Here is a 24,083-nt window from a genome sequence, read left to right as displayed (position 1 = left end):
AAGCCTGTCTGTCACACCTGCAGTTAGTGCAAAACGCAGCTCCGCTCGCCTGCTAACAACGGCGCCCAAGTATGAGCACATCTCCAGTGGTGTAAAGTAACTAAGTACATTTACTCAAGTACTGTGATATTACTACTTTTACTTAAGTAAAATATCTACGTCTTCCACCACTGCACATCTCCCGACTCTTGCCTCCCTCCACTGGCTCCCTGTTCGTTATAGGATCCAGTTTTTATTTTGATGTTTAAATCTTTAAATGGGTTGGCACCAATGTATATATCGGACCCACAAGGCCCTTGGACCTTGAGTGTACTGACCAATCACTTCTTGTTCCAAAAACAAGGCTGAAAAGACCAGGGGGATCGATCGTTTTCCGCTGTAGCCCCCAAACTGTGGAACGATCTTCCACCCCATGTGAAATCGCCCCAAGCCTTGCCTGTGTTTAAATCACGTCTGAAAACCCACGCGGGCGCATCCGTGTGTATCTAAAAGCTTCGCGCCGAAATTATTAGATTGTTTTCATTTCATGAAATACTTTTGGAAAATGTTGGAATTGTTTTTAATTGATGAAAAGGTATGATTCTTTTGTTTAATTTTTTTAAAATCTTTTTGTAATAATAATATAATTTGCCTATATATATTTTTTTTTAATGTTGGAAACGGAAAAAAAGGAGATATTTACTCGCGACCCATACAAATTGGTCCGCGACCAGTGTTGTATTGGTGAATCTATATCTCTGATGGGACGTTATTTTAAAGACGTCACACACACGTCGCTTAAGACCTACACTACAGGTCACACAATGGACAATTGGTATGCATCTCTAGGCTCATTCCGGCAGCCTTTGTAAACTTTGTTGAGGTGTGAACTTAAGGGTTGTTTTTAATCGATGCATGTGCGTGCGCGTGCTCCTGCTAAAAAGACTGGTTAACACATGCAATGCAACACTGTCCACGACCCAAAGATGGCTCTGAATTCAGAGTGTCTAGACCACTGTTTCCCAAACAGTGGTCTAGACACTCTGCATTCAGAGCATGTGTGTGTGTCCATGTCATCACACTCCACTGGAATGTCAGGGGGGCAGGTGCTAGATTCAGGCCACAGGACACAAAGGATTTGAGGGAGTTAACAACTCATCCACACTCTTTACATGACTTCGCTATGACACAGCATCTAACAACGGTCACATTGGAGAATAGGGAGAAAGCTATGTAAAGTTTCAAAGTGTATTGTTGTGAAGTTTTTGTTGTCTTTTAAATGGGTTTAACCACATCAACCCTATAGCGTAGAAAAGTATGCAAACATACATACATACATTAAGCCATAGTTATTTTAACTATGGAGTTTATAGAATTTCCCTTCCTAAAGCTTTGTGGAACATTGGGTTGTATTTGAAAAGTAACATTTTAAAACTTTTTTTTTCTTTTCTTTTTTTCTTTTCTTTTTTACAACGATTGCAATATAATTGGCCATGTATTCATTTCTTGATACATACATATTACATACTTCTTTTGTTTTTTTGTTAATTTGTTTGTTTGTTTGTGTTTCTTTCCACTCTGTAGGATCCATCACCCCTCTGCCTCCTGACCCTCTCTACCTCCATATCATCTCAGTGGATTTCTTTTTTTTTCCGTCTTTCCACATTGAGCCTTCGTTCAGTTGCGTGCCTTCTTTTCACCGTGCCGCCATGTTTCCCCCAACCCGCCTGAGCCTGACGCCCACCCACTGCTGCTGATGTTCTCAGAGGCACAACGTTTTTAGTTTTATAATCCAAAGCAGCATAAATTAGCCCTGTTATTTGTGAGTTTTTTTTAATATATCCTCATCTAACTGACTCATTCGTCCTCCCTCCTTCCTTTTTCTTGCTAATTCCATTTCACTCGTTCTTCTCTTTTCCTCCCACTCCTTTTTTTTCTCTACCTCTGAATCAGCGCCTGCGATCTGCTCATCTCCTCCGTCACCCTGTCCACATACCAAAACACATTTTTTCTTTGAATTCCTTTTTTAAAAGTTGTTTATTTATAATTGTTTTACTTTTTTTTGGCTTGTTACCCAAGAATATTTACAACCCCTCCCCCCCCTAACCCCACCCCTTCTCTTTTGATCAACGTACATTTTTAAGTGACTTGAAGAGGCCCGGAGCCCCAGCTGAACATCTGCTCTGCAGTCTCGATTCTTTGGTATGATTTTGAACTGTTCTCTGGTGCTGTTGTAAAAAAAAACACTTCAACCCCCCGACCATGTGGTCGACGTTTTCCGTCCACGATGAGGACGGCCGGACGGTGGGGACAAATCAGGGCCAGGGCGGGGGCGGCGGCGGCGGCCAGGGCCCCGGCGGTCTGAATTCACTGATGGGGGGACGGGGCTCCAACAAACGCCGCAGGACCGCCTCGGGGTCACACAACATGAGCGAGGCCAAGGAGGGCAAGGTGACGCAGTGTGCCTGTTAATCACTCTCACTCCGGTGTCCCCAAATCTGTCAAATTACATTCTTTCCCCATACATTTTCAACATTTTTTTAATTCCGCGTTATTATTAATTCTTTAAACATTTGTCTTCTAAATTGTTCTACATTTTCCGATTTACAAGCTCACAACTCACAGCTTGTAGATCTGCAATTTTTGTTATAACCAAAGTATGAAATAGTGCTATATAGTTGTGAAATGAGATAAGATCGGATCAGACCAGATCAATTTAACCAATTGGTTAACTAAGTACAGTGGTGGAAAAAGTACTCAAATTCTTTACTTAAGTAAAAGTACCAATACTGCAATATAAAAATACTCTGTTACAAGTAAAAGTCCAGAATAAAAAATGTACTTGAGTAAAAGTACAAAAGTATTGGCATCAAAATGTACTTAAAGTATCAAAAGTAAAAGTACTAAATATTTGAAAATAGCCGATCTACAAGCTCACAACGCGTCGGAGCTTGTAGATCTGCTATTTTCAAATAGCCTAGGTATAAAATAGGGCTAAAGTGGTTTATGTATGTTTCATTATATCATAATTTACATCTGAAAAGTAACTAGTAACTAAAGTTTTCAAGTAAATGTAGTGGAGTAAAAGTACAATATTTGCCTCTGAGATGTAGTGGAGTAGAAGTAAAAGTAATGGAAATTGGAAATACTCAAGTAAAGTACAAATACCTCAAAATTGTACTTAAGTACAGTACTTGAGTAAATGTACTTAGTTACTTTCCACCACTGAGTACAACACACAGAGTATTACAGATAACTTACTGAGGAACCGGCATTGAAATCTAATTTCCATATACATCTTCAAAATATGTGTGGTGCACCACTTATATCAGATATTAATTCTATTCTATTCTATTCTATTCTATTCTATTCTATTCTATTCTGTCATTAGATCAAGCTGGCATTCTTTGTGGCCATTGTGGGTGTGGTTCTGATGGTGCTGGGGGTGGGGACAGAATTCTGGGTGGAGCTTGCACCACCCAAGACCTTCTATAACAACCAGGTGAGCCATGTTTGAATCTAGAAGCTATTGAGAGAGAGAGAGTGTAACGACACTCCCATTGACCTCTGTAAATGAAGAATATTCTGTAACACTTCACTTAAAGGTCGGGCCTATAATGCAGTATAATCACATGTATAATGCATTAAGATGCACTTTTAAGGCTTCAGTCATAATCACAAGTTTTCAAATGTATGAAATGTATAAAAAAACGTTAGAAAATTGCAGATCTACAAGCTCACAACGCATTGTGAGCTTGTAGATCGGCAATTTTCAAATGGCCGAAATTGATATATGGTAATGTATGTTTTGTAATACAGTAATAATCAAAATCTACAAAGTAACTAAAGTTTTCAAATGAATGTTGTGGAGTAAAAGTACAATATTTGGATCCGAGATGTAGTGGAGTGGAAGTAAAAGTATTTGAAATTGGAAATAGTCAAGTAAAGTACAAACACCTCAAGATTGTATGTAAGTACAGTACTTAAGTAAATGTGCTTTAGTTACTTTACACCACTTGCCAAACATTGAGTCCTCATAATTGGTGTTGATGCAACATGTTACATGAACCACGTGATGGTGTCGCAGCGAGATCACAGATCGTCATAACTCTCTCTTTCAACGGGTCTGCTTGCAATAAGACACCGCCGCTGAACTCGACTCAGGGTTGCTAAAGCAGGTCTCTGAATGCAGTTATAGGCTTGTGTAACTATGACTGAACGAGGTAAATAAATAAAAGCCACGGTTTGTTTGGCCAAGTAGGACTCCACAGGGTGGAGCACAAACAAATACAAGGGGAGATTTGTATTTGCAGGAAATAAGCCATCCTGACAGCTCACATCGTTGTGTTTTGATACGTACATGACAAGGTTGCGGTTTAACCCATTAAGACCGGGAACGCATCTGTGTCATTTTAAGATCTGCACAAATTTTCATGATTTAAAAAAAATAGCAGATATATAAGCTCATAGCGCAGCACTCAGTCCTGTGCTATGAGCTTGTACATCTGCTGTACATCTGTAGATGACCGTTGACGGGTGAATTGATCTGAAGGCTGTTTTCTTCTTCCTCCTCCACCATGCAGACGTGCGTGGCGGCTCACTATGGTCTGTGGAAAGGCTGCACCAGGACTCTGTGGGTGGCTGATATCGACCCAGAGAGAGAGAGCTGTGGGCCGGCCGAGCTGCCTGGAGGTAGAGGGACTTTATTTAGTTACATATGGGACTGACTCAGTGTGGCTCTGACACACTTACAGGCTGCTCTGCTTATACTGACTGACAGACAGTGGTGGAAAAAGTACTCAAATGTGTTATTTAAGTAAACGTATCAATACCGCAATGTAGAAGTACTCTGTTACAAGTAGAAGTCTGGTGTTACTTGAGTAAAAGTACACAAGTATTGGTATAGAAATGTACTTAAAGTACCAAAAATAAAAAGTACTGAAATGTTAGAAAATAGCAGATCTACAAGCTCACAACGCGTCGCAGCTTGTAGATCGGCTATTTTCAAATAGCCTTGGTATAAAATAGGGCTAAAGTGTATGTTTTATAATGCAGTATTTTATATCTGCAAGTAACCTGTAACTAAAGTTTTCAAATCATTGTAGTGGAGTAAAAAGTATAATATTTGCCTCTGAGATGTGGTGGAGTAGAAGTAAAAGTATTGGAAATTGGAAATACTCAAGTAAAGTACAAATACCAACAAAAAAATTGAGTACTTACTTTCAGTACTTGAGTAAATGTACTTGGTTACTTTCCACCACTGCTGACAGTCTAAACAGTTTGACTGAGTGAGCCACGGAATCAATGGCTTTACAGTATTCGTTTGGTGACTGTCTGACCTTTAACCCGTTAGATTCTACAAATGCCTTCAGGATTCAGAGGGCGTTTTTAGAATCGGCCTCATAGGTCTGAATGGGTTAATCGGTAGTTCTAGTTCTCAAAGGACCCCCAAAATGACTATGTATTTGGCCACAGATCCCCCATCTGAAAAGGTTTTGTGTCAGGGACCCCCAGAAGAGAAGATTTTTTTTGCGTTGGAAAAAAAAAGAAAGAAAACAATAATAATTCAAAAATAGCAGATGTACAAGCTTGCAGCGTGGCACGAAGTGACACGCTGCGAGCTTGTACATCTGCTATTTTTTTAGAACCACTGTTTTAAACTACTGTTCTAAATCCTAAGAGTTTTCAGAAAAACTTATGTTGCGATAATATAGCTACAATCTAAAATGACACGGATGCTTTCCTGGTTTTAATGGGTTAAGAATCAGGCTTAGTGACTGACTGACTGACTTAAAACTGTGGTTCTCAAAGTGGGGACCGGGGACCCCCCAGGGGTCTTTGGGGGGTTCCAAGGGGTCCCCAGCAAAATAAATGTGTTTATATACAGCGTCACAATCATTTTAAACCACTTTAACCAAATGTTCTACTTTGGCTATTCAAAAATAGCAGATCTACAAGCTCACAGTGCTTTTTTTTAAAACACAAATCTCTTCTCTTCTGGGGGTCCCTGGCACAAAATCTTTTGAGATGTCTGGCCCGCAGACAAATACATGTCAACCGCTGGTCTAAAACAGTGGTTCCCAAAACGGTGTCCAGGTGTCTTGGGATTTTGTGACGACTTCACATTTTTATTGCTATATACTGTATATATACAAAAAGTTCTGAATCATTTGTTTGATTTGGTCATTGACAGTGCATTACTGTACAGCTTAAATAAACGCATTATGCAACATATGTAAAGGGATATTTCACTTTCAAACATGTTTGAAAGGTAAATATCCCTTTAAGCCATATTATGTTGTTGTGTTTGTAAACTCTGCTCGAATTTAGTGGTAGAACAGCTTGTTGGCAGCAATGCTATTAATTGTAGAGAAAAGTAACGCTAAACGAGAATCCTTTGAGAACACAGCTTTGATCACACTAATGAAAAGTTAGACACACACACTCACACACACACACGCACACACACACACACACACTGTGTGCGCGTATGTGCACACACACTGTAAGCGAGTCATGAGTCAAAAGGAGACATTTAGCACAAAATGTTGTTTAGGGGCTAACTCTAATTACTGTGACGCAGTGGGACGCTAATTGGACAGGAGGAGGAATTGCACTGTCACCCTCAGGATGTCATTGATGAACATGGACCATTATGCCTGATGGATAATAATGGAAATTAAAGTGGATGGCGTGAGAGAAAGAGACAGTGTGTGAGGCAGAGAAAGACTGGTTTGAGGGAATGCAGGGTGAAGAGAGAGTAACAGATAAAGAGGAGGATGCAGGGAATTTGAATAATGATTTTCATCCAGATTGCGGTCGTCACACGGGAGCCATCAACATTTACACTTCTCTTAGTTACCTTTCTTTCTGTCTCTCTACCTCTCTCTCTCTCCCCTCCTGCTGCCTCAATGTCTCCTTAATTTTCTACCTCTCTCTCCCTCTGTCCCTTCTCTTCCTTGCCCTCCCCCCTACTCTCTCATCCACTCTTTTTTCCAGAGTCAAATTGCACCTATTTCAAGTTCTTCACCACGGGAGAGAACTACGTGATGTTTCACAAGACCACCCAGAAGAGTGAGTCACCACTCCGCATGCTTTCTTGTCCTCTCTCAGCCACCGTCTCGCGCTGTCCATCCGTCCGCCCACGCTCTCTCTCTCTCTCTCTCTCTCTCTCTCTTCCTCTCACCTCAGTGCTTTCTCCTTCACCTCGCTCTTTGTGTTTCTCCATGCATATACCTCTTATTTCTGTCCTTCTCTCTCCTTCCTGCCTCTCCCCTACCTCTCTCTCTCTCTCTCTCTCTCTCTCTCTCTCTCTCTCTCTCTCTCTCTCTCTCTCTCTCTCTCTCTCTCTCTCTCTCCCCTCTGGTTCGTTTTGATTTTGTCCTTCACTAAGCTCTTTCTCTCACTTTTCTATCTCTCTTCGTGTGTCTGTTTCTACCCACTTAATAACCCGCTCTATCTCCATCCCTTTTCTTTATTGTGTCTGACACTCCCTCTTGCCACCTGTCAAACATTTCCGACGTTCCGTTTCGTCCTCTCACTTTTCCTTCCTTCCCTCCCTCCCTCCATCTTGCCTTCCCTCTCTGTCTCTCCCTCCCTCCATGGCTCTGTTATACCGCTTTCACTTCTCTCTTTTTGCCACGTCATTTGTTTTGGCTCACGCAGATGACAGACTGTCTTCTCAGTATAAAACAGGATTTAGATGTGTTCCTCCCACTCTGTGTGTGAGTGTGTCCGGTCTCCTTGCCACTGTCTGAATGTCTAAATACCATATTTTACACGCTAAGGGCTTCAAAATACAGTACATATGTCCACCAAAGTCTATAGTAATTTAGTTAAAGCCATATACAATTTACAGTTACAATTTCATCTTCTCCAGAGTGATTTGCCAAGAACAAGATCAGAGTCTGCGGCATGAACTCAGTAGACATCAAAACTATATCTTTCTAAATAAAATAACATACTATCCACGTAAATAACAAATTACTGTAGCTTCTGTGGGCAAGCCAAACAGCAGGTGTTTATCTAAATAATGTACATAATAACGTCAACAAATAACCAACATACATCTAGATAACATAATTAGCATGCTTATATAAATATAGGCAACACATACTGATACAAAAAGGAGTGCTAGGAGGTGAGGTTGGGTGTGAAGGGATGAGTTGAGACTGCGGCGGAAGAGGGGGGGTGAGTCTGTTGGGAGGTCATTCCAGAGCCTGGGATGATGGGGGGGGGGGGGGGGGTACCACGTCCTTGGTCAACTGGTAGGTCACCAGTGTCCTTGGTCACCTTGAAGTTCACCAGTGCATGCAGGCACTGGTGCATGCATGCAGGCAGACCAGCCAGGAGGGAGTTGCAGTAACGCAGCCTAGAGATGACTGAGTAGAATCCTTGGTACATGCAAACTAACCTGCGTGTGTTTTTAAAGGTCAATGTTTCTGACTACAGTGAGGTTTCATATATAAGTATATGAATTATACTAAACAATATCTGTAGTAGACTTTGGTGGACAGCATTCACCAAACAGTATGGTTTGGTGTAGGTTCTACAGTACAGTGGTAGCCAGTTGAGATCATCACGTTGGGTACCCACTAGATCAGTACCTGTCAGGTACCCATCAAAGCCACACCCCTCTGGAGGTGTGGTTTTGCCTTGGAGGGAGGAGTTTAGCATTATTTTTTTCCCCACCGTGCAATACAGTAAGTGGACAGTAGATGGCAGGGCCGAGCAACTATTGGTTGTTGTTTACCTACAAGTCTACTTTTGTACTGTAGAAGCCTACTATAGCAGTAATTATACTTTAAATAGTGTAATTTCTATGAGGTGTCCATAACACCATACAGACAATTTAGGCTATTCTAAACCAAGTCCTATTTGCACTGCATTTTTTCTTGTTAAAGAGACAATTTAAAAAACACGTGTGTGTAAAGGGTTTACACACACATTTCACACACATTTCAATTTGTATTTAAAGTGAAATATCCCTTTAACTATATTCTACAGTTTAACCCAGTGATTCTCAACCTTTTTCATTTCAATTTCATTACAGTATGTATTCTCATATCTATTGCTTTATTTAGGCATTTTGTATCACAATATATATCTTTACTTTTAATAATAATAATAATAATAATAATAAGGGTAATAATAATAATAATAATAATACTCAAAATGTATATACTGTAGGGCTGAAGTGGTTAGTGTGTTCTGTAACACACACTGTAACACACTGTCATTGTAGTGGAGTAAAAGTACAATATTTTCCTCTGAGATGTAGTGGAGTAGAAGTAAAAGTATTGAATATTGAAAATACTCCAGTAAAGTAAAAGTACCTCAAAGTTGTACTTAAGCACAGTACTTAGTAAATGTACTTATAGTTACTTTCCAACACTGGGGGGCTACTCATTAGTCAGTCAGTGGCCTGGTGGTTAAGGCTGTAGGCCATTGATATTGGGATCCGAGTTCGATTCCAGGATGAAGCAACATTTGCAATTTAGCATTTGTGCAATTTAATGTCTGTCATTTTAGATTTCTTTGGCTATTCAAACATAGCAACTCAAACTACAAGCTCATAGTGTGCCACACTATGACTTTTTGAAAAACAATCTGAAAATGTGTGCAAATCTTTGAATCTATATACACATTATAAAATCAAATCTTTGCTTCTGGGGGTCCCTGGAACAAGAGATGGGGGGTCCCCCACTGTTCACTGAACTCACTGTCTGTTTGACTGTGAGGAGGTGTCGTAGCCAAACAGGTTATGTTAATTATCGTAGCACAGAGCCTGTTGCCTAATCTCTCTACAAGTTGGGCATTTAGCAGACGCTCTTAATACAGAGAGATTTACAGTAAGCAAGGTAAACACGAGGTAATACATCTAATGCATAGAAATAATAATCTAGGATCTCTCTCTCTCTCTCTCTCTCTTTTAACAGCGAATAATAAAGTGTTTATTGTGAAGATTTATTAACCCAACTCAGTTTTATTTGTGGGAGAATTCGATTAAGGAGGATTCACAGTTAATTGTAGACCCTCAGTTTAACAGTCAGGGTTCGGTTCCAGCGTAAGACAACGATTGTAATTTAGCCTTCTTTAGCTTTTGCAAAGTAGAAATTCTCTGTTACAAGTAAAAATCAGGAAATAAAAATACATACTTGAGTTAAAGTACAAAAGTATTGGTATCAAAATGTACTTGTAAAATGTACCAAAAGTAGAAAGTAGGCCGAAACTAGCAGATCTACAAGCTCACTATGTGTCGCATAGCGACGCATTGTGAGCTTGTACTGTAGATCGCCTATTTTCAAATGGCTGAAATGTATATAGGGCTGAAGTGGTTAATGTATGTTTTGTGATAATAATCAAAATCACTAGGAAAGCATCCTAATGGAGGCAATTTGTCAATGTTTTGTCAACATGTATTCCTTTACATGTGTTCACATGCATTACATGCAAACACTATATATATCTTTTCTTTTAATAATAATAATGGCTCAAAATATATGGCTGAAGTGGTTAGTGTGTTCTGTGATTTTAATCAAAATCTAAGTGACTAGTAACCAAAGTTTTCAAATAATTGAGGAAGAGGGAGAGGGAGGGAGAGAGAAAGAGGGAGAGAGAGAGGGGGGAGAGAGAGAGGGCGCAAGACAGAGAGAAACACCTATTGAGGTAGCGGGGGGAGGGGGAGGTTTAACTATCACAAGTAGAAATACTCTGTTACAAGTAAAAGTTAGGAAATCAAAATGTTGTGTGTGTGTGTGTGTGTGTGTGTGTGTGTGTGTGTGTGTGTGTGTGTGTGTGTGTGTGTGTGTGTGTGTGTGTGTGTGTGTGTGTGTGTGTGTGTGTGTGTGTGTGTGTGTGTGTGGGGTGTGGGGGGGGTGCATCAACTGCTCAGCTCTCTCATTGATGTCTCTCTCTCCCCCTCCCCCTCTCTATCTTTCTCTCTCTCTCTCTCTCTCTGTCTCTCTGTCTCTGTCTCTCTCTGTCTCTGTCTCTCTCTCTGATGCGCATTGACTGAAAGCAGTGATTTGACCCTGGAACTCTTGGAGTTAAATTAACACTGATAAATAAGAGTGACGTTTTAACAGTTAACAGTATAAACTCTCAATGAAGAAGATAGATGATGCCGATATTATACAGTTTAGACTGATGATAGTTTCTTGGTTTACCTATGATCCTAAATTATTATTTCTATATGCATTTGAAATTACCTCGTGTTTACCTTGCCTACTGTAAATCTCTCTGGATTAAGTGCTTGCTTTTTGTCTGCAAACTTCTAAATAAAGTAAAGGTTTCAGACAATGACATGCAAATTAACTTTGGCACCTTGGCCAAGGGCTTTTGTTTGTTTCAACCAAACTTAGGCCATCACAACGACTCAGGAGCCCCCACCTCAGTGTGACCCCCCCACCCCCAAACACACACGAACACACACAGCTCAGAACAGTAAAGATGGCAGATAGTGGAGTGGAGTTAGAGAGTGGCCTTAGAATTTACAGACCAAGGTTCAAATACAGCTTGGTATAGGAGTAATTTTGTGAAACTGTTGTTTCTGATGTTTTTATGTGTTTAGTTTGTCTAATATGGTTTAATGTGTTAAACATTGTTGTTTATACAGAAATACTCAGTTTTTCAATCATAAATCTAAATCTGCATTGTAACTAGTAAATAAAGCTGTCAAATAATTGTAGTGGAGTAAAAGTATAATATAGCCGATCTACAAGCTCACAACACAACACGTCACATTGCGACGCGTTGTGAGCTTGTAGTTCGGCTATTTTCAAAAAAAATTGTACTTTTACTTTTGGTACTTTAAGTTTATTTTGATGCTAATACTTTTGTACTTTTACTCAAGTAACATTTTGAACACCGGCCTTTTAGTTGTAACAGAGTGTTTTTATATTGTGGTATTGCTACTTTTAGGCTACTTAAGTAAAATGTCTGAGTACCTCTTCCACCATGTTCCATGAAACACAGTTTAAAGAAACAATTGCTTTTGAATTCATCCTAAGGACTCATTATTTTCCATTTTTACAAAAAATTAAAATAATACTTTACTTTTACTCCACTACAATTCAAAAGCACTTTATTAGAACATTTAACACTTGTGTATGTTAATCTGACGTTAGTAGATTATGTTTTCTTCTTGAACATGGCCATGGGTCTGTGGCAGGTTATTTAATATGGATCTGCTATTTTCAAAAGATTCGTATACATTTGAAAGGTGTAAAGAAAACCACAAAAGAAAACCACATTAAAAACATAGCATTTTCGTGCCATGATGCAAGCAAAAGCTAGAAAAGCAGAAGTATAATCTTTGTCCTAAGCTGGAATCGAACCCCGACCACTAAACTGAGAGTCCACAGCCTGGACCGTCAGGCCACTGATACCTCACTTTCATAATTTGAAATATCTGATAATTAACCCTACCCGACATAGCTGTAATATATATGCAGATGTACAGCTCACAACATGCCACTTCGTGCCACGATGCAAGCTTGTACATCTGCTATTTTTTGTTGTGTAGGAAAGTAACTAAGTACATTTAAGCAAGTACTGTGCTTAAGTACAATTTTGAGGTTATACTAGTTACGTTGTAGATTTAGATTACTTGTAGAGCTTGTAGATCTGCTATTTTTAAAAGATTTGTATACATTTTATACATTTGAAAAGTTGTGAAATGGGACATTCTACATAATGAGTACTTTCTGCTTTTGGTACTTTAAGTACATTTTGATACCAATACTTTTGTACTTTACTCAAGTACATTTTTATTTCCTCACTTTTACTTGTAACGGAGTATTTCTACTTTGCAAAAGCTAAAAAAGGCTAAATTAAAATTATCGCCTTATGTTGGAATTGAACCCCAACTATTAAACTGCGGGTCCACGGCCTGGACCATCAGGCCATTGAGAATGCACTCTCAACAGGTGAAAGGATCTTCTACATCTGTCATTTTTTATTGTGTAGGAAAGTAACTAAGTACATTTACGCAAGTACTGTACTTAAGTACAATAATTATTTTGAGGTACTTTTACTTTACTGGAGTATTTAATACTTTTACTTCTACTCCACTACATCTCAGAGGAAAATATTGTACTTTTACTCCACTACAATTAAATGAAAACTTTTGGTTACTACTAGTTACTTTGTAGATTTTGATTACAATTACAAAACACACAAACCACTTCAGCCCTAAATATATTTCAGCCGATTGAAAATAGCAGATCTACAAGCTCACAGTGAGTTTGTAGATTGTAGATAAATGTGGAAGGAGATACAGTCACTGTGATGGTGCTCAGTGTGAACGCGCCACCCTGTGGCTGAATGGCCACACTACATGTTGAAATTAGATACAATAGATCTGGGGGGCGTGTCTGAGAATCTGGGGGTGTGGCCGAAAAAGGTACCTGGGGGTGAAAAAGGTACTGGTTTGAAAATGGTGAAGAAACCAACTGGCTACCACTGTATATACACGCACAGTTGTATTGTGTGCTTTTCTGTGTATACAGTATGTAAACACTAGGTAAACAAGGTCCCTTTATTTGGGTGCTCAAATAAATGACATGCTGTCTCTACTTTTGTACAATTCCTACAACACCATTAACATTTACAAATGTCTGCTTACAAATATCTGTCCAAAACACTTATAATTCAAATTCAAAAACAACAAAAGTAGCTAAATGTAGCTCAAAACGCGTCGCTTCGCGCCGCGTTTCGAGCTCGCATATCTGCTACTTTTGATGCTTTCGTGCGACGCTGTAGTATGATCACGTATGGCGTTCATTTACGAAAAAACACACCAAAAAAAAAACACAAAAAGGTTTTAGAATATGGAGATAAGAGGTTTCTACCCAACACCCACGATATATACACGTCCACCATGCATGGGTAATGTTGACGCTCTGCTTCTTCGTACAGGCCTAAATGTGGCGGCAGCCATGTTGGCTCTGTTCAGCCTGTTCCTGATGGTGATGGGGGCCATCTGCATCACCATGGCGCTCAGCAAAGACATCATCTTCTTCCTCAAGCCAGCCTCCTTCTGCTTCATCATGTCAGGTCAGTGACATGAACATCATGTAGAACGGTACAGTTCTCAAACGATTTTTTTTGTGCCAAATTGATACAGTACAGTATGTATTTGGCCATGGACAGACCCCCATCTGAAAATGACTTGTGCCAGGGACCCCCCCAGAAGAGAAGATTTATGATTTAAAAAAAAATCTAAATGATTTAATAGTTTCAAAAATAGCAGATGTATACAAGCTCGCAGCAAGTGCCACGCTGTGAGCTAGTAGATCTGCTTTTTTTTAATAGCCAACGTATAAATGGATAAAGTGGTTAAAATGAGTGCAATGCTATTTTAACTATTTAGCTGGGGACCCCCTGGAACGCAACTTTGAGAACCAATGTAGAAACTAAATACAAGGTCAACTAAATACGATTGAAAAGCCCATGAAAGCCTAATGGCTTGTTTCTAATGGGGTCCCCATGTACTCAATTCATAGTTCAATTCACCAAGAACAGTAGTAATAATGAAACACAGGACTCTAATCCTACTCTTAACTTGAAAGAGAGGTCTTCTCTTCTCTTCTCTTCTCTTCTCTTCTCTTCTCTTCTCTTCTCTTCTCTTCTCTTCTCTTCTCTTCTCTTCTCTTCTCTTCTCTTCTCTTCTCTTCTCTTCTCTTCTCTGATAATGTTAACTTCTCTGTCACCTCTTACATTATCTTTCTCTCTCTCTCTCTCCATTTCACTCACTCACTGTCATTCTCTCTCTCTCTCCATTTCACTCACTCACTGTCATTGTCAATGTCTTTGTTCTATCAGTAATATGTATTGTATATTTTGCATCTGTGTGCTGTATCAGTGTATCACCCAGCCTCTCATTCAGTCTATCTGGCTCTCTTTCTCTCTCTCACATGTACGCCCACACACACACTCCACATGCTCTCTTCTTCTCCTCTTGTCCGGCCCCCTCACTCTCTCTCTCTGTGTCTCATTTCTTTCCTGGATAACCTGCTGCTCATGTCTCTCGTAGTCTATCACTTTCACACGCACGCACACATGCACGCGTGCCACCTGTCTTTCTTTCTTCCTCTCGCTCTCTTATAGCGGCACACACACACACACACACACACACACACACACACACACACACACACACACACACACACACACACACACACACACACACACTCACACCACCCTGCGCCCTGCAGGAATTCAGTAGCTACTGCTGCCTCTCGCTCTCAGTGAAGAATACAAATGTTGTTACTTGTCAATGATTAATGAGTGAGTCAAAGTCATGATCTGTTCTAGTTTAATCAATGTATTTACGACTGATTGTTTGTTGATCAATTACTCACTGAATCAAGGAATTGTATATTTTCCATCTGCTTCTATTACAGTTGTTATTTATTGTCAATTTCAACCAGCTGAATGTCACCTATTCTATTCTATTCCAGCTCAGTTCAACCCAGTTCAACCAACTGAATGTTACTTATCGTCTCTATCGGGTGGAAACCTCTTACTGTATGTCCAAAACTGTTACTTTTCATGGATTCAAGTTCAAAAATAGCAAAAGTAGCAGATCGACAAGCTCAAAACGCGTGGCTTTTCGCGCCGCGTTTCAAGTGCAGATCTGCTACTTTTGATGCTTTTGTGTGATGCTGTAGTATGAGCAAGTAGCATTGATTTACGAAAAAACACAAAAAGTTAAAATATGGAGAAAAGAGGTTTCTGCCCGACAGCAACACTATTCTATTCTATTCTATTCTATTCTATTCTATTCTATTCTATTCTATTCTATTCAGCTCAATTCAATTCCAGCTCAGTTCGTTCAACCCGGTTCCAGCGTTAAATTTGACAGCAAATTCTGATTTAGTCTTAGTCTTAACACACATTTAGTTTTAATCCTATTTTAGTCATCTGAAATAGTTTAGTCTTAGTCTAGTCATAGTCGACTAAATATCAAAATCTTAGTCTCTTAGTCTTACGGTGCGTTTTAACAGCGGGCGATCAGGATAGTATTTTCCGGAAGTGCATTATATGTCTATGAGAGCCGGCAACTACTGGCGATAGGGCGCGGGGGGGCGATGAAAGATGGATTTTCTTTATCTTTTGGACGATGTCGTCCGGCGATCGCCCGAGAGTCGCCCGCTGTTAAAACGTACTGTTAGTCAACAAAATGAACGCTGCCCGGTTCAACCCAGTTCAAGTGATCGTGTTGTGTTTGCGCTGTGCTCTCTGTCCACCAGGGGTGCTGGTGCTGCTGTGTGTGGTGGTGTTCCACCAGTCGGTGCTGGCCTTCCTGGGCAGCGACCACACGGTGCCCCTGCACCACGAGCTCTCCTGGTCCGTGTCCTGCGTGGGCAGCGCGGGAGGGGTGCTCATCGTGGGCGGCATCCTCTTCGTGCTGCTGGCGCTGCCCTACAGCCCCTGGCAGAGGTGTTTCCCTGGCAAGGAGAGCACCGCCACCAGCTAGTGGCCCGGAGGCGGCGTTGCACTTTAATTACTGAGCCTTCCACATTCTACGTAGTGGGCGGTGGGGGAGGGGTGGGGGGGGGTTTCTCAAAGGCGTCTCAGCAATGAGGTCCTCCATGTTGAATGTTCTTAAACGGATTCTAGTCTCTAGTGTGATGTTTCTTTGGTATGTAATTTGTGTTTATTTATTTAGCATAAGCCCAGGGGTCCCCAGACTTTGCCTAATGAGGGTCAGATGCCTCTGCGTGACGCCGTAGTTTGTTATTGATAATAAGCTAAGGCTTGAACAACTGAACTTGACCAGTTGCCAAATCGAACAACCTTAAGTTTTAACGTGCCAAATTCAGTTGAATATAAACCCACACATCTTAAGATGTTTTAATCTGTTTATATGCCATAGGATGCATTTATTTTAACATTTTCATAGAACATTTTTAATTGCAATTCTTAATCGTTCCAGTCATGAACATTTTTAATTAATAATTTGATTAAAAGGTAAAACCTTATATATTTTTTATGGAATTAGACACATTCTCAAAATACAAGGCCATGGCAATATGGTAGTTAGAATATTATTACTAAAATAGGTGGTAGTGTTGTCATGAATAGATCTTTCAATATATTATGATTATTAATTTGAAACCGTTTCAATACTGCTTTCTCTAATGACAAATAAAACTGTTAAATAGGTTGCAGGTCTTAGCTTAGGACAGCAAGTGCAAAGCCTCTGACCGTCTTTGACTGACAAATATGAGGTGCCATTCTGGACAAAAGTCAAGCCAAAGAAGGTGAGAGAGGGATTAAAAGAGGATGCAGCGTGCTTCCTTTCAATCTCTTTCACATAACTGCAGGTGGATTTTGACAAAGATTTTGCAGAGGGCCGGACACAATGAATCACAAATATTAATTGGGGGTCCGTAAAAAAACAGGGGGGGCGGACTTTATCCGCTGTTTAGGGAGCCCTGGCATAAGCGGAGCAGACGGTGCTTTTCCCTCTGCATTTCTGTCTTTATTGAGACAGGCCATGAGAACATCGTATTTTCAGAGTCATTTTAAATTATCTCTTTAATAAAAGCCAAAGTGAATGAGTGGCATCACTCCATGTAGTCAGGGTAGCCAATACTGTTGGCCTGCTGATATCAGACCCACTTAAGCCTAAGTCATACTTAGTTGCACATGGGTGTCGCGAACCGCAGATTTCCGATCTACAAGCTCAGAGCGCGTCGCGGCTTTATGCTGATACATGGCAAAACGGTATATACAGTGCAGTATATTGAACTGTTGCTTTAAGTCTGTATTGACGTAGTGATGATCTCAGTGCTGAGAAGTGTTCGGGAAACTTTGTCCTGTATTGTCTTATTAATTACCACTCAAGTTTTGGAGTCATTTCATTGTCAATTCAAACAATCCTAAAAAATGAGTTAGCTGCATTTAGCTGTTTTTTGTCATTTCCACTCAATCATATCTTCACACAACCATCTCGCCAACAATAGGAGAGCAGTTCACAATCTTTGTTTTGTTTTCTCTCGGGAAAAGAAAGAAGGCTCTCACAGGATTTTATGCTAGAACAGCAGAGGTTCAAGATTCAGAATCAACAGTGCAAGTACTTGGAAACCAGGGCTTGACAACCTGATGAAAGAGATCTGTTGTGTCAGTTGACACTATTGTCTCTGGTTGGATATAAGAATAGATTTTGGACAACAACAAAAAATGCAAAACTTCCAAATGTATAAGTGGAATTGAAACTCAACTCATAGTTGAGGTGACTGAATTGAAGATGAATTGACCCCAATCCTGAACCCTTGGGTTGAGAAACCAACTAGTGCTATTCTGTTTCTCAGTGACGTGTGGAAGACAGCAGAGAGAGTATGTGAGTCGTCATGTTTCATATCCTCAGAGCTCTTCTGTGTTGACTTTTATTACCGTATTAACTGTACTTGTTTGAGTTGTGCCCAACCTACAGTAACTTATGTTCTGAAATATCTTCTCTACTTTCGTATGATTTCATCTCTAAATAATCTTTTCAAAACATCACTCAAAATACTTAAAAAGGTGCGACAATATAGAAAATAGAGGGTATGATGTTTACCATGTTATACAGCAAGTCTCAGTGAACAAAGAGTTCCTTTACCACACACACCACACCTGTTGTGGTGGAGGGGTTCTATCTGCAGAGCTTATGAGCGTAGAGAGAATTGTTCTGGGAACTAAGGGTGCAGGTATACAATTATATCAGCGGACATCTGGTTGTGTTTCAGCACACATTGAAAAGTGTACAATACTGGACAGCCATGTTCAACAAACCACCTCAAGGTGACAAATTAATTAAGAGTGAGTGTCATTTGTCATGATTTAACAAATATACATAACACGTTTTGTGAGTACCCTTTATTGGTTTCTGTTCCTTAAAATAACTTATTTAGCTTTCTACATGTTTATGAATAGATTTGCCATAATATATTACATTGTAAAGTGGAGGAGAGTAGACATAGTAGAGCACACACTAGAACATAAAGTAGTGTTCAAGTAACTGCCAAAATAAGGTAAACACTGCCAAATGACGCGATACAAAACATATTGAACGCAGGGGCCTTGGGGCTGAAGACACTTTATTGATCACATAGAGGAGAGCGCGATTCTTCGGGAGGAAAACATTTCAGGAGAACGCCTCTATATGTGGGGCACAGAGTAGTGTTGTCTTTATTTTGCCAACCACCTTTAAAACGTTGAACCATATGGTCCATAGCGTTAGGAGTTCTCAGAGCCAATGGTTCTCCAACTCACAAGGACCGCACGGTTCGTAGGGTATTGGTCTAAGTAGAGACTATTTTACACAGTAAAAGCCGGAGTGGATCTACACTCAACACAGTTAACACATGCAGGACACCAAGTGGAACGCGGCTACTGTACTTGGTAAACTAGAATACTATAGCAGTTATGTGGGGTCCCCACCATCATACAGTATTGCAGACAGTGTAAATTATCAGAGTAGATTATGCTGTTCTATTGACTTTCTATCTCTTTCTTCTAGGGCTATTTGTGTCTAAGGTTTATAGCCCTGATGGCCTTCGGATGTCCCTGCTCGATCATTTTGCATGTTTGACTACATTGATGTCGGACCTGGACACTCTCAGTGCACAGTCCGTTTGTTGGGTTCGTGATTTTGTGAAATTTGTTTCAGCTCCTGTCCCCTAGTGTCTGCTTGCTAGAAGCTTCGGAGGTTTCCACACGTCTGGAGAAAAGGACGTTTTGGCTTGTAAAGATGTCTTCAGGCAACATACATAACACATAAGTATAGGCAGTACAACTAAAAGTAGGGAAGCCTCGAGTGCACAGTAAAAAGCCATAGTGTTAATTTATCTCCTCCGAGATAAAGTAACACTTTTTCCTGTGTAGGGCAGACACTGGACGTCAACATAACGCAGCTGCATGCACTACGTGGATTAATGTGAAATTAAACTCAGATGTCAGTTGTCTTTTCTCCGTTTACTGAGGGGAAAAGCATCGTATCAGCAGATGTATCTTGCTGCATGCTGTCTCGTCAAGGAGTCTTCTGTGAAAATGCATTGATCGTGTCTGTACTGTGTGCAGGTCATGGAATTAAACGCGACATGAATACAAGGCGACATCTGGAGGCTATTTGGGCTCGTTAGAGAAAAGCGCCTCTCTGTGTTTGAGTGCAAGGTGAATTGTCTCAGGACCTTTTATAGGATTGAAAGGACCCAGTATGAATGACTTTGTTTTGTTATTATCAATAAATATGGATATTTAATGTCATCCTCTCTCTCAGATTCCTCTGTCCTTTGTCTTCTCGTCCATCTCAACTTCCAGTATTCTTCTATCAAAGCTGTTCTGTTTTTTATATGTTATAGTAGTGACAATGTTGTGCGAAAATAGCCAAGATTTTCACACGTTTTTTTTTTAACCCATTTAGACCTGAGGCCGATTCTAAAAACGCCTTTTAAATCCTGACCTAAGTTTTCTGAAAAACTTCAAATATTTATTCCAAAATTACAACAAATGTATGTTGCTATATACTGTACATAGCAACAAGAACCCCAAAATGGGTTCCCGTCCTGAAAGGTATAGTTACAAATAGGGGTTCCCGCCAAAAATGGGTTAATACTAAATCTATATAGGCTAACCATACATATTTTCCTAATACAAATAATAACAAGATTCTGTGACAATAACTACATTGGATCTATTGGAACACAGGTTATTTTTTTTCCCCATTTTCCAAAAAGTTTTTTGGAACATACAAGGTTTACACACACGCACACGCACACGCACACACACACACACACACACACACACACTCTCCCCACAGCATGGCTCTCATCTGGCTTGCTGTCTTACAGTACAGCCTATAGGTGTTATTTCCCTGCAGGCTCAGGTCGTCTCTCTCCAGCTTCTACAATGGCAGGCAGGCTGCTGCTGCTGTGACCTCACCAGGGATAAAAATACACCGTGGCCAATGAGAGTGACTGGCTGATGTAGCGCCGGGCGGAACCTGGAGATGACCTGCACAGTACAGCGGTAGTTCTCAAACTTTTTTGTGCCAAGGACCCCCAAATTGATATATATTTGGCTGCGGACCCCCAGGGACCCCTAGAAGAGAAGATTTGTGTTAAGATTTGAGTTTTCTAACACACAACCGATTTTTTTTTAATGGTCAAAAATAGCAGATCTTGCTATTTTTGAATAGCCAATTCATAAAATATGGATAAAGGGGTTAAAACGATTGATGCCGTATTAACACATTGTGCTGGGGACCCCCTGGAACCGACTCAAGGACCCCTGGGGGTCCCCGGACTCCACTTTGAGAACCACTGACATACAGTACGCAAATAAAAACAGTAAGAGCGAGATCCCAAACCGACGCGACGCTGCCGCGACAGCGTCGCGACCGGTACCGACCCGGCGGACGGGTCGGTACCGGTCGCGACCGGGTCGACGGACTACCGACAGAACCGACCTTTAACCGACGCACCGACGCTTTCACCAACGTTGCCACGGAAGCGTCGCGACCGGGTCGACGGTACCGACGCAGTACCGACGACCACCGACCTTTAAGCAACCTCCTACCGAAGCGTCGCGACCGGGTCGACGGTACCGACGCAGTACCGACGACCACCGACCTTTAAGCAACCTCCTACCGACCAGCCATCCGTGGACTGTGGTGGAGTTTTTTTTTTTTTTTGCACATTGAAGTTGAGATTTCATTAAGCCAGATCTTTGTCAATTTTACTTCAATTCTTATCATTTTAATGTTTATATGATCTTTAAAGGTTATATTTTAATTTGGTATCAGTCATGATTTTTTTGTAATTTATTAAGATTTATTGCCTTATTTTCTCATGGCACCAAGTCAATTTCCGATCAATCTACCATATATGCAGTCTTCTGGCACAGCTTTTCCCCCCCCCACCTGCCCAACCACCCACCCACCGGGACCGCCCCCCCGGACCCCCCCTCGGCCCAAGGTGTCACTCATATGATGTGGTTTGCACTGTCTTGTCCTGTCTTGCACCAGTCCTGTTGTAAACCGCGCTCCACTGCATCAAACCAAATTCCTAACATGTCTACATGTCATGGCAATAAAGTCTTCTGATTCTGATTCTGATTCTGATAATAATGTTTTAATTTGCGCATTGACACTTTTTTTTTCTTTTTTTCTGTAATTTATGTCCACACGCTTAGTTACGCACGTAACATAATCTATCTATCTATCTATCTATCTATCTATCTATCTATCTATCTGTCTGTCTGTCAATTAATCTATCATCAATCACAAGGGTTTTCAGCCCAAGGACCCCCTAGCTGAGAGAGTGATGAAGCAGGGACCCCTCTACATTGTATATATTTTTTCATCCACCGATAGCTCTCTGATCTACATGCTCACAACGCGCTTGCGCTTCGAGGCGATGGAGCTTGTAGATTGGCTTGTAGATCGATCTGTCTGTCTGTCTGTCTGTCTGTCTGTCTGTCTGTCTGTCTGTCTGTCTGTCTGTGTTGACAAGCTTCATTTCAACACCCGCACACTTCAGCACCTTGGACAGAGTTACTGGGTTGAGAGTAGAAGAAAAGGCGAAGAAAAAATAAATTATGAAAAATGACGGCGCGATACGATGGAGCTGGTAGATCTGTCTGTCTGTCTGTCTGCCTGTCTGTCTGCCTGTCTGTCTGCCTGCCTGCCTGCCTGCCTGCCTGCCTGCCAGAAGGCCTCGGCAGTAACACACACACACACACACACACACACACACACAAACGCACACGCACACATAATAAATTAGATTAAAATCCCTAAATCTATCTATCTATCTATCTATCTATCTATCTATCTATCTATCTATCTATCTATCTATCTATCTATCTATCTATCTATCTATCTATCTATCTACAGTTTAGCTGTTAATTCTTGCACGATCTTCAAACGGCTGCCCATTGAATACCGTAGGTGTCCTGAGGTATATGAAAAAAATAACAAATCAGGCGTGGACTTTGGGAGCTGTCTGTGTGATCAACAAACGAAACAGATCTTCAAGCTTCAATGCTCATGGGAGAGACGCGTTGTTAGCTTGTAAATCTGTGATGTTACGTCCATAAATTAAGCTTGGGACGTATGATTGGTCAATAAACCTCGTAGGTGGGGCTGAACATATCTGATCTATAAACTCACAACTCATGACAGACAGACAGACAGACAGACAGACAGACAGACAGACAGACAGACCCAGGCCGTGGGAGGCACTCGATCACACTAACCGATGCGCATTCTTCATTATAATATAAGAATAACAATTATAATAATCCTACACTTTGCAGATATAAATTATGATATTATGAACCATACAATAACCACTTCAGACCTATTTTATACCTACGCTATTTGAAAATAGCAGATCTACAAGCTCACAATAACTGAGCTTGTAGATCTGCTATTTTTTGAACAACGTGATGTTAATCACTGCGTCGGGAGCTTACATTGGGGGCTGTCATTATTTCTGGACTGATATTATTTATGGGGGTTTAAAGATTTAAAGATAGACAGACAGACACACAGACACGCCTTTTTTATAGGCTAGGTTTATTTCATATTTCATTTTTGAAACCGCTCCATTGGCAGCGCAAAGGTGGAGGTTGGGGGTCCCTAATGAAACCCCCAAAAAGGTTAGACTACAATGGGCTATATATGTACAGTAGACGTTGTGTATTATTATGTTACGTGCGTAATTACGCACGCGGCAAAAATCTGATTGATATCTTTAGATAAAGACAGAAATTAAATAATAAAAAACTTGAATGATAGCAAATCAAAATATAAACTTGTCAGATCATAGAAACATTAAAATTATTAGAATTCAAGTACAAATGCCAGAGATGTGGCGAATGAAATCTCAACTGCTCTCTGTCTCATGCGCAAAATATGCTGATCTACAATTGTTATAAGTCACCCCCTCGGCTTGGTGGGGGGGTCCGGGGGGTGGTCCCGGTGGGGTGGGCACGCAGGTGGGGGGGAGGGGAAGAGCTGCACCAGAAGAGTGCATATGGTCGATGGATCAGAAATACACGTTGCGGTGCCATGAAGGCGGGTAGCGACTGCATCATGGCAGCGCCGG

General features: G+C 40.7%; 1 protein-coding gene across 3 annotated transcripts in view; it reads left to right on the top strand.

The window, feature by feature from the left end:
• LOC308095239 (voltage-dependent calcium channel gamma-6 subunit-like) overlaps window positions 1–16,510 on the top strand; it is a 35,831-nt gene extending 19,321 nt beyond the window's left edge. For all 3 annotated transcript variants that reach the window (XM_080442220.1, XM_080442221.1, XM_080442222.1), the window contains 6 exons: window positions 1,564–2,430; window positions 3,371–3,481; window positions 4,563–4,671; window positions 6,979–7,053; window positions 13,900–14,037; window positions 16,236–16,510. In XM_080442220.1, coding sequence (XP_080298346.1) covers window positions 2,242–2,430; window positions 3,371–3,481; window positions 4,563–4,671; window positions 6,979–7,053; window positions 13,900–14,037; window positions 16,236–16,462 — 849 coding nt within the window. In that variant the 5' untranslated portion in view covers window positions 1,564–2,241 and the 3' untranslated portion in view covers window positions 16,463–16,510. The remainder of the gene's footprint in view (window positions 1–1,563; window positions 2,431–3,370; window positions 3,482–4,562; window positions 4,672–6,978; window positions 7,054–13,899; window positions 14,038–16,235) is intronic.
• Window positions 16,511–24,083: the final 7,573 nt, after the last annotated feature.

This window comes from Gymnoscopelus braueri (assembly GCF_963280865.1).
Source record: "Gymnoscopelus braueri genome assembly, chromosome: 11".
In the NCBI taxonomy this organism is placed as follows: Eukaryota; Metazoa; Chordata; class Actinopteri; order Myctophiformes; family Myctophidae; genus Gymnoscopelus; species Gymnoscopelus braueri.
This window is presented reverse-complemented; position numbering and strand designations above follow the sequence as displayed.